This window comes from Enoplosus armatus, chromosome 12, assembly GCF_043641665.1.
Source record: "Enoplosus armatus isolate fEnoArm2 chromosome 12, fEnoArm2.hap1, whole genome shotgun sequence".
Taxonomy (NCBI): Eukaryota; Metazoa; Chordata; class Actinopteri; order Centrarchiformes; family Enoplosidae; genus Enoplosus; species Enoplosus armatus.
Genome location: NC_092191.1, coordinates 15991158 through 16001366, shown reverse-complemented (window position 1 = coordinate 16001366; position 10209 = coordinate 15991158). Strand labels below are relative to the sequence as shown.

Sequence of the window (10209 nt, the reverse complement as noted above, 5' to 3'; positions counted from 1 at the left end):
TATGTTTGTCTCTCATCAGCTTTCAGGCAGATAGATGTGTTGGCTGGTGACCTTTAACCTTTGCAGCTGTTTACTGCACACTATCTCTCACAATAACAAAGCTCGTTTTCTCGAGATAATGAAATAATTAACTTGTGATCTCGAGATAATGTCAGTAAAAAAAAATAAGTGCAAGCATGGCCATTCTTGGCCTCTGTAAACTCAAGGTTTGTTTCTGTTTATTAAATGCGTTTTCACTTAGCCTATACTTGGAGCTAAAATGATTAACTCTAATTATATGGATATTGAATATTTGGTAAAGCTGTTTCAGACAAGTACACAAGTGCTGCTCTATTAACTATAATTACACTCTATGTTATTAAGAAAAATATTAATTACTACAACACATTAATAGGAAGAATTCTGCCACTTCTTTTCTTATTTCTTTCATTATTCTTCCTTTGAAGACCAAAACATATTTGGTGTCCCACATACATGATATACATACAGTATGTATACTGTATGTAGGCCTATATCTACACATACAGTATATAAACCATGATATAAAACATTGCTACAATACCATCCATACCATCTTGCATAATCATAATCAATCATAATCATATCATATTATGATATTAGTTCATTTAATATATCATTCATTGATGTATGTATTGCCAGTCCTCAATATTGTTTTAGCTTTGTGATTAACAGTGTTTATTCTTGTATGACTGTGTGTGTATTTGTTGAACTGAATTGAATTGAATGATATGAATATGTGCCCCACTATTATAAAGTCATTCATTTGTTGATAATGTCGGTCTTACATTGACTCATAGAAAAGTTTTGGTGTGAGCAGTAGTGGATTTTATTTGACCCCCACTACCTGCAGCACCTCTAGCGGTAGTGTGGCTCTGGGCGTGAGCTGTGGCCCCTCCTCTTGCAGTGTGTGTGTGTGTGTGTGTGTGTGTGTGTAGCGGAGAGGGCTGGACCTGCGCTCCTGGCGACCAAACCACTGCCCCTCTCTCACAGATTTACACGATTATCATTGTCCGACCCACTTTGAAGGAGCTGAAAGTTGCCTTTTAAAGCGGCGGTGAGTGAATTCGTCCTGTTTGTTTCTTTTCTCTGAATGTGTCCATTTAGTCGGCGCGAGGGTAGCGGCTCGTGGTTATATTGTAGTGTAGGCCACCGAGCGGCTTGTCTGATTTAATGTACGGCACGCTGCAGCACACTCACAGCTGTCATATCGCACGCACTCAGATTTAATTCAGCCGTGACATCCGGTGTGGAAAGAGTGTGGTTGTGCTGTAATAGGTCTGCTGTTAGAAATCTGGGAAGCAGACTGCAGGTCCGAGCGCACACAGACGGGCCTACTTGTACCTCTGAACAGGTGCTGTAAACAATCCGAGCTGTATTACGTGCCTGCCGAACTGTGGCGGTGTGATAGTAACTGACAGGCCTGTAAAGCAGCCAACATATGTGCAGCATTATTCTGTCTTTTCAGAGCAGAGGGGGGCCCCAGTGTCGGCTGTCGGTTGTTTTAGGGTATTGTTGAGGTTGAAGTCCTATAGGTGACATCATCATCATCATCATCATCATCACAGGAATGCATGGATCAGCTTTTCTCCGCCTATTGGGGGGGATATAGAGATATCCTTTTGGTCAATAGCCAGAAGTAGCCTTTCTTTAGCTGTCTGACAAAGCAGAGGGACATTCCTGCAGACCCTGCTGGCAAGCGGGGCCTCAGGGTGGAGGTGGCGGTGGGAGGGGGGGGGGGGGGGCTGGCACTATAAACAATGTCCTTGCCTGGAGAATTGTTTCTATCAAAGCGTAGCCTATTTTGCACAGCAGCACGTACGTTTCTGTTTTCTAACTCAGTAATTCTTTCTCATGGCTCTGCCAGTCCCTCACCACTGTAGCTCCATCCAAGTTTTCTGAACTGAGCTCATTAGGATTCCTTACCAGAGGAGCAGAGCGGCATAAAAGATCATCCCGCGTCCCCATCCCCCCCCCCCCCCCCCAGCACATATTCAGAAATGGGACAGCCAAGTACTAACTTTCAATCTAACTTCTTGAGGCATTTGGTTCTTTTTCACTCCTGGTTTCCTCACAAAGCTATGTTATGTCCTCCCTGGAGACTTGGCTGAAAGTTGCGAAACTCTCCAGCATAGGAAAGCAAGTGCATTCAGAGAGAGGAAAAAAGACCCCCACTGAGTAGAAAACACTAAAGTCCATTAGGGCCTGCTTTTCCTAACATGGCTGCACAAGCTTCTGCAACTCATGGCAATCTAATTTATTACCAGTGGCAAAACTTAAGTGAATGATCTTTCTCTGTTTTTGTCTCATTCTCCCTCTCAGCCTGCCTGTACAGACAAGGTATCATGTTTCTTTGTTCTTTTGTTGTTCCTGGGTATGCTGTGTTTCAGGTGGTTGTGTGGTGTTCTTGTCTCACATCTTTCAGTAATCACTTTTCTTCTGTTCATGCTTTTTGTAGTTCTATTATTTCTCTGCTGGGCTTTTATTGGCGTTGGTTTCTAACGGAAGTTTCATTAGCAGTACGTTTACTTTTTTACATTTTACATGTCACTGGTGTGTTGGTTATCAGAGGTATTTCTAGTATAAGGCCTGAATTATTAGTATTTGCAGGATTTGCCTTTTGCAGGGCCGTAGCCAGGACATTAGAAATACTGATGTCCCACCACTCTCAGAAAAGTTTAACCAGAGACCAAAAATAAGGGCTTTTTACATATTTGTAATTACTTGGACTTTTTACATTTTGTTTACTCAGTTAACTGCTAAATTGGTGATGGTCATGGTCATAAGCGTCTTCTACACGCGGCCAGGAACAAAATTCTGTGGAGAATATGCTAATCCTCTATTTATTATTTTGTTGGCCTAAAAGTAGTCAGATTTAAACATATTGAGTCTAAAGGTAATGAATCACCTTATAAAATACTCATCGTCTGTAAGTTTTTAATTGTAGAATGTGAAATCCCCTCAGGTTGCTAAACCTACAAATTCAGTAAATGAATAAATAGAAGACCAGGGAGCTGGCCTTGGCTTTTTGTTAGAATATTTCAAAGTATTCAGCTTTGTGTTTTTAGGCTAGCAAGATAATGTAGAATCCATATGGGGTCAAACATGGGCTCAGAATAATTAGTTGATTCAGTCCCATCAGCAGAAGAAAATCAATCTTTATCACTAGTACAAACATTATTTTTCTACACACACTCCCACACCTGATTGCTGTGCTGTAACTCTTAGACAAGAGTGTGCCGCTAGCTTTCTGCTATTAATAGACAGCACTGTGCATACCCACCCAGCTTCATATTTTTATCTCACACCAGTATGTATCCAGCTGGAGGGATATCTGCAAGCATATACGCCAACAGGCTGCGGGCAGAAGGCATGGGCTCCAAGGAGCAGGCTGTGCCCTTCTCCAACCAGGACTATGAGGCACTGAAGCAGGAATGTGTGGAGTCAGGCTGCCTGTTTGAAGACCCCTGCTTCCCTGCTGAGCCTCCATCCCTGGGCTTCAAGGAGCTCGCCCCCTATTCCTCCAAAACTAGGGATGTGGAGTGGATGAGGCCCACGGTGAGAAAACCAGAGAGGGAAAGTTAATTATGAGCATATTCAGAGATATTTGTTAACAAATGCATACAACTGATATATTTATTATGTTAAGTAGGGCACAAGATAACAAATATACTTACAATACACCCATTTACAGATGAAAAGATGTTTTTAAGACCTAAAGCTGGACATTAAGTAGAAATACCTCACTCATCATTCTTTGGACTGCTTCTCATGTAATATTTCACAACAGGCATGTGGTTGTGACTCTTTCTGGTGACGACTGAAACTCAACAGAAACACATATCATATAAACAAACATATCAATTTCATGTCTGCCAACTCAGACAGACAGAATAGGACAAGTCAGGACAGGAACTTCTCAGACCACTGCAGCTGTTGGCATCGCATGGCATTCCCTGACCGCTCCCTCGCTCTGACAGTTGTTTACAGTGCTTCATTAAAACACAGGAAGTTGACGCGTAGATGCAAGAATAGCAGTGGCTTGAAAGACGTGTCGCCTTGTAAAATGTGTGAGCGTTTCATCGATTTCATTGTCTTCACCCAGATGTTTAATTTCTCCATAGGAACTGACAGATGACCCTCAGTTCATTGTGGGTGGTGCCACCAGGACGGACATCTGTCAGGGAGCGCTGGGTGAGCCCTTGCTGTTGTTGTTGTTAATGTTGAATATGAAACCTGAAAAAATAGTAAGAAGACGGATTTAGACAAAGGTTGCTAAATGCTTCTTCTCACTTGCAGGTGACTGCTGGCTCTTAGCAGCCATCGCCTCCCTCACCCTGAACGAGAGGCTTCTTCATCGGGTTGTCCCACACGGGCAGTCCTTCCAAGATGACTATGCTGGAATCTTCCACTTTCAGGTACTGTGAGATCATCTTCTACTCTTTGCACTCCCTATCGAGTGCAAGGCTAGCAATTTGGATCGATGGAAGTTCTTGATTATTGCTCTGTGTTGCAGTTCTGGCAGTTCGGCGAATGGGTAGACGTCGTGATAGATGACAGACTGCCTGTCAAAGACAGGGAGCTGATGTTTGTCCACTCTGCTGAGGGCAATGAATTCTGGAGTGCACTCCTGGAGAAGGCTTATGCCAAGTAGGTTTTTGAAAGGCCTGCACAATTGTTAAATTATTCAGTGTGAGTGTATTTAGTAGGAAGTTGCAGACCACATTCTGAAGTGCTGCTGTTAATGGCAATCAAGCTTAAGCTTTTTTTTTTATGTGGTATCAGGCTGAATGGCTCCTATGAGGCTCTGTCTGGAGGAAGCACCACTGAAGGGTTTGAGGACTTCACAGGTGGTGTGTCCGAGATGTACGAGCTCCGCAATGCTCCCAGAGATCTGCACCGGATAATCGACAAAGCTCTGGAGAGAGGCTCTCTGCTGGGCTGCTCTATCGATGTACGTGCCAAACACAATGGCACACCGCCAAGACACGCAGATCAATGTAGCACCGTCTTGAGAAAGCCAATAACGTTAAAAGCACTCCTATTTATTTCTGTGCTGGACAATTCATACTCAGATGCAGTAATCGTGCTTTCGTATTAATACAGATCACCAGTGCCTTCGACATGGAGGCTGTTACGTTCAAGAAGCTTGTGAAAGGCCACGCCTACTCACTCACTGGATTGAAGGAGGTCTGTCTGTGTATGACTCTGATGTCTTTAATTAGATATCATTATGAATTATATCAATAGTTCTGAGTTGCCAATCCCTCCGTGTGTTATGTAGGTTGATTTCCGTGGCAACATGGAACGCCTGATCCGAATACGTAACCCTTGGGGCCAGGTGGAGTGGACTGGTGCCTGGAGTGACAAGTGAGTGTGCCAAAGCATAATACAGGTTTGGATAGCACCTTCTTTTATGAGTATTATATCTCATACTGAATGTGTATTCCTGTCTGTTTGTCTTGTCGTGTGTAGTTCCCCTGAATGGGATGAGATTGACCCCTCTGAACGAGAAGACCTGCATCTTCAGATGGAAGACGGGGAGTTTTGGTAAGATGTCCCAGGTGCTGTAGAACTACATGGCAATTTTATGTACTGTAGGTATTTTAAAGGACATTTTTGGGAAATACGCTTTTCACTGTCTTGCAGAGCGTTAGATGAGAAGATTGATACCAATCTTGTATCTTGTATCTGTTAAATATTAAAGGTAAACTCTACCAATGTTATACATCAAAGTCTGTTTACAGGTCATGGGGAGATCTACTGCATGTGTGAAACAAGTTGTATAAAGCCTTTTGCGGCACAATATCTGATGAATTGCCTCAAGTGATGTCACTTAGCTACTGTTAAGATAAGTCTTGGTGGGCCAATTGCATTGTGGGTAATGTGCGCGCTAATACGGAGTGCTCTTTGAAGCGATGGCTAGGAGACAGTTATCTTAGCTTAGCATAAAGAGTGGAAACGGGGGTGAATAGCTAGCTTGGCTCTGTCCAAATGTAATCTGGCAACCAGCACCTAAAAGCTCACATTTGAACACGTATATCTCATTTTTAAAATTCATATAAAAATGGATGTGTAAAAATGACAAGTTTGTTTTTTGGGGGATTAAACAAAAAAGATATAACTTGTTAATAACTTGTGTTTTGTATTTACCATACAGACATCAGAGTGGTATTGATCTTCTCATCTAACTCTCAGAAAGCAAGCGAATGAGTGTATCCCCAAAAAATTTTGCATCCAGGTTTCTGACCCAAAACTTTATTTTAATCTTCCAGGATGTCCTTCAGTGATTTCAAGAGGCAGTTTTCTCGGATAGAGATCTGTAACTTGACTCCTGACACTCTGAGCGAGGACAGTCTCAGCCACTGGAACACCATGAAGTTCTACGGCACGTGGAGGAGAGGCAGCACCGCTGGAGGCTGCAGGAACCATCCCAGTGAGTCCCAACCGAAGGGGAAAATTCCTTTCATGTAACAGTGCACACACTGACGTAGATAATATTACTGTTAAAGGGATCAAGTGATAACATTTCTCTGTTGACGCGCAATCAGGTCTCCTGTAATGTTACTGTAACTGTGAAACAGGCTAACACCAATGCACCATCTGTGTAGACACGTTTTGGATCAACCCTCAGTATAAGATCACGTTGCTGGAGGAGGATGACGACCCAGAGGATGATGAGGTGGCGTGCAGTTTTTTAGTAGCTCTCATGCAGAAGGACCGCCGCAGATATCGGCGCCATGGTCAGGACATGCACACCATTGGCTTTGCTGTCTATGAGGTGAGAGCAGAGATGGGAAGTCAGTAGTGTCCCTTTGCCCTTCTCAAGGTTTATTCACATGTTAACTTTACATTATGTTTGCTCATTTTTCTAATTTTTCCCTTTATCTTTTTTTGTGCAGATTCCAGAGGAGGTAGGCAGAGCATCCATTACTACCACTGTTTATTTAACCAAAGACGTTTGACTTGTCATGTAGCCCATTTACTATGAATGAAGTATATTTTACAGTGCTGCTGATCCAAAAGGCATATTCCAGGTAGCCATTGGTTTCTACGCATTGTGTTCATCACATTCACTCTATGAAAATCAGCTAATGTGACACATTATTAAGATATTCAATCCTTCACATCCACCACAATTGATCATCTTGTGACATCAGTCCACATATTTAACTGCGTTATCAAGAAACATAATTTGACAAGAATAAAAGCAGGCTTGATGTTCATTATGATGGACGACCTACAAGCATGTTTTAAGTCTTTGTAAGTTAATTTGCATCCTGCATGAAAGTTTTCTTTAAAATGTAGTTAGAAGTTAAAAAAATGAACTGTGTTATGCATTGTAAAATGGTTGGCAGTAATGGGTATATTTGATTTCCATTAAATGGATCTAAAAGCATGCAGATGCATCTAAACCCATATATTGTGTCTTACTGCCCTTAGTACAGAGGCTGCCAGAATGTCCATTTGAAGAAAAATTTCTTTTTGAGCAATTCATCGTGTGCTCGCTCGGAGACCTTCATTAACCTGCGAGAGGTGAGCACGCGGCTTCGCCTGCCCCCTGGAGAGTACCTCATCGTGCCCTCCACCTTTGAGCCCAGTCAAGAGGCCGACTTTGTCCTCAGAGTCTTCACTGAGAAGCAGTCAGAAACAGAGTATGTGTCTTTTGCATTTTAATGTCTCTAGTTTATGTATGTGTAGAAATTCAAATATCATGCTAAAATGTTTTTGTCCATTGCAGAGAACTGGATGATGAAATCTCTGCTGATTTAGGAGATGACGTACGTATCAGTGAGACACTGTAGAAAAAAAGAAAATGTTGCATGATATACTATATGAATCGCAGGGAATAATTCTCTCATAAGGATTATAAACCAATGCATTTATATTTGTGGTTTCCTACAGGAGGAAGTAACTGAAGACGACATTGATGACTCTTTTAAGTCCATGTTTGCTCAGCTAGCAGGGGAGGTAAGATCTGTCTTACTGTTTGGATCTTTGTTTGCATTTGTACTTGCTAACACTGCTGAAATAATTTGTATATAATAATGTTGGTAGTGGTAATAGTGGTATTATTGTGGTGTTTTAGATAATATCTAAAGCGTATAAGATCCAAAATGGTCTTGCAAAGTCTTTTTTTCTTGTCCAATGTGCTTTTCCAGGACATGGAGATTTCTATTCGCGAGCTCAGGACCATCCTTAACAGAGTCGTCACCCGCCGTGAGTTTCCTGTTTAAATAGTTTACATATTAGTAATACATCTCCCATTACTGTATTAGATTCTACTGTGGAGTGTACACCATCCGTTTCCTGGACTGCCTCTCTCGCGAGTCTGTGTGACTGTGTCTCTGTAGGCCAGCCTGTTTCAGATCAGTGTTTTTTTTTTCGATTTTTCAGACAAAGACCTGAAGACTGACGGCTTCAGTATGGAATCATGTAGGACCATGGTCAATCTGATGGATGTATCCTCTTGAATCATCAGGCATGAATGGATCAAAAACTTTATTATGTTTATTTTATTAAATTATGCATGTATTCTGTTAATGATTGTCTGTGTGTAGTTTCACCCCTTGACACCGTGTTAACAGAAAGATGGTAGTGCCCGTTTAGGGCTGGTGGAGTTTCAGATCCTCTGGAACAAGATCCGAAATTGGCTGGTAAGAATTAATGAGTAACGTAATTTCAAAGCCAAAGTAACCTTATGCACACTTAGATTCTGTGGGTTCCTATTCAAATTTCTTTCTCTGTCTCTCAGGTCATTTTTAGACAGTTTGACCTTGACAAGTCAGGGGCCATGAGCTCGTATGAGATGCGTCTCGCTGTGGAGGCAGCAGGTATAATACTCTCGATGGTCATCTCCACAATTGTTTACTGTACACACACTCACAGATGAGAAGTGTGACCCTCTCTTTGGTTTTTATTGTCTTCCTGTGAAGGTTTTAAACTGAATAACAGACTGAACCAGATTCTGGTAGCCCGGTATGCAGAGAACGAGATGGTTGACTTTGACAACTTCATCTGCTGCTTGGTCAAGCTTGAAGCCATGTTTAGTGAGTATTATTGTAATAGATGTTATTCTAAATGTATACTGCATGTTTGTAGACTATTAAGTAACAATACAGTGAGAATTACAACTCCATAGACAAATTGTGAAAACTTTGAATCTTTTAACAGGGCATTTCCAGCAGTTCGACAAGGAGGGGTCCGGAGTGGCTGAGATGAATATCACAGAGGTGATATTTCTGTTTAAAAAGAAAATCAGTACATTTTGTCAATCTTTTCTGTTCGTCTAATCTTTATTTCTCATATTGCTAGTGGCTTTACCTGACAATGTGTGGTTGAAGAGGGCCATCTTCACTGGAGGAGGGTATAGAGAAACGGTACCGTGCCTGCAGACTGCCTTGACCTGAAGCTCTCAGCCTTAGTGACCCTTTAACACATCCCACCTCAGAGTACCTAAAATAGCCAAAGAGCTGTATAACAGACAACCAAGCCAAGTGTCTCCCGTTGTAGAAACTATGCAAACCTACAGTATGAAGCAGTCACTGTGCGACATAAATCTCTGTAAAAACAGCATGAGTCTGTGCATGACAACAAATCTCTAGCTGCAATGTGCATTGTATGGTGACTTTATATTTCACCATTTTAATTTTGCTGTCTGTATAAATGTCAACTAATTTACTAACAATAATTTCAGTATTGACTAAAAGCTGTCACGCTAAGGAACACAAAACATATGAAGAAGTCTGTCACTCTACTGCTTTAAAAGGTGAAGTCTTAGTTTCTGTTAATCATTCTGCACTCCTGGTTCCATATTTTCCTGATTTTAGAACAAAGATTTTTATAGGAAATGATCACCTCATCATTGAGTTGGTAGTTTTATTCTTTAACCTGTAGATGGCAGTACAGACCTGATCTAATGTCAATTATGTTTTGTTTTATTCTTTGGCATTTGATGCTGAAGTTCAGCCTGTTTATATGTTACACCAATCCTTTTCTGTAGTTGAAGTCAAGCAGCTGACCTTTTGTTTGGTTTTACTTGATTGTTTTTATTTTGCACTGAGATTTTAGTTTAATTCAGTATATCAGTCCACTCAAGTGACATTTACAGGGATCACATGATACTGAATGCCTTATACATGACACCATGATGTTATAAACATATTACAAATGTGTCACACTGCTTTGTGT

General features: G+C 41.4%; 1 protein-coding gene across 2 annotated transcripts; it reads left to right on the top strand.

Annotated features, from left to right (window-relative positions):
- Positions 1 to 3300: 3300 nt before the first annotated feature.
- capn1a (calpain 1, (mu/I) large subunit a) lies at positions 3301 to 9841 on the top strand. 2 transcript variants are annotated; one of them, XM_070916380.1, is made up of 21 exons: positions 3301 to 3576; positions 4143 to 4212; positions 4318 to 4436; positions 4535 to 4668; positions 4804 to 4972; positions 5125 to 5208; positions 5303 to 5388; positions 5494 to 5568; positions 6294 to 6454; positions 6630 to 6799; positions 6921 to 6932; positions 7462 to 7673; positions 7760 to 7799; positions 7927 to 7989; positions 8181 to 8238; positions 8416 to 8480; positions 8607 to 8675; positions 8774 to 8852; positions 8955 to 9068; positions 9193 to 9251; positions 9334 to 9841. In XM_070916380.1, exons 1-21 carry the CDS (start codon positions 3331 to 3333, stop codon positions 9358 to 9360), a joined length of 2112 nt encoding a protein of 703 aa, XP_070772481.1. In that variant the 5' UTR covers positions 3301 to 3330; the 3' UTR covers positions 9361 to 9841. The 2 variants fall into 2 exon arrangements, with proteins under 2 accessions (XP_070772481.1, XP_070772479.1); XM_070916378.1 differs by having other exon boundaries at positions 7924 to 7989.
- Positions 9842 to 10209: the final 368 nt, after the last annotated feature.

Coding starts and splice junctions, on each gene's coding strand:
- capn1a (XM_070916378.1), top strand. CDS start 3,331: ATGTATCCAGCTGGAGGGATATCTGCAAGCATATACGCCAACAGGCTG. Junction 5,569..6,293: donor ATGGAAGACGGGGAGTTTTG/GTAAGATGTCCC, acceptor TTAATCTTCCAG/GATGTCCTTCAGTGATTTCA. Junction 7,674..7,759: donor GAGAAGCAGTCAGAAACAGA/GTATGTGTCTTT, acceptor TGTCCATTGCAG/AGAACTGGATGATGAAATCT.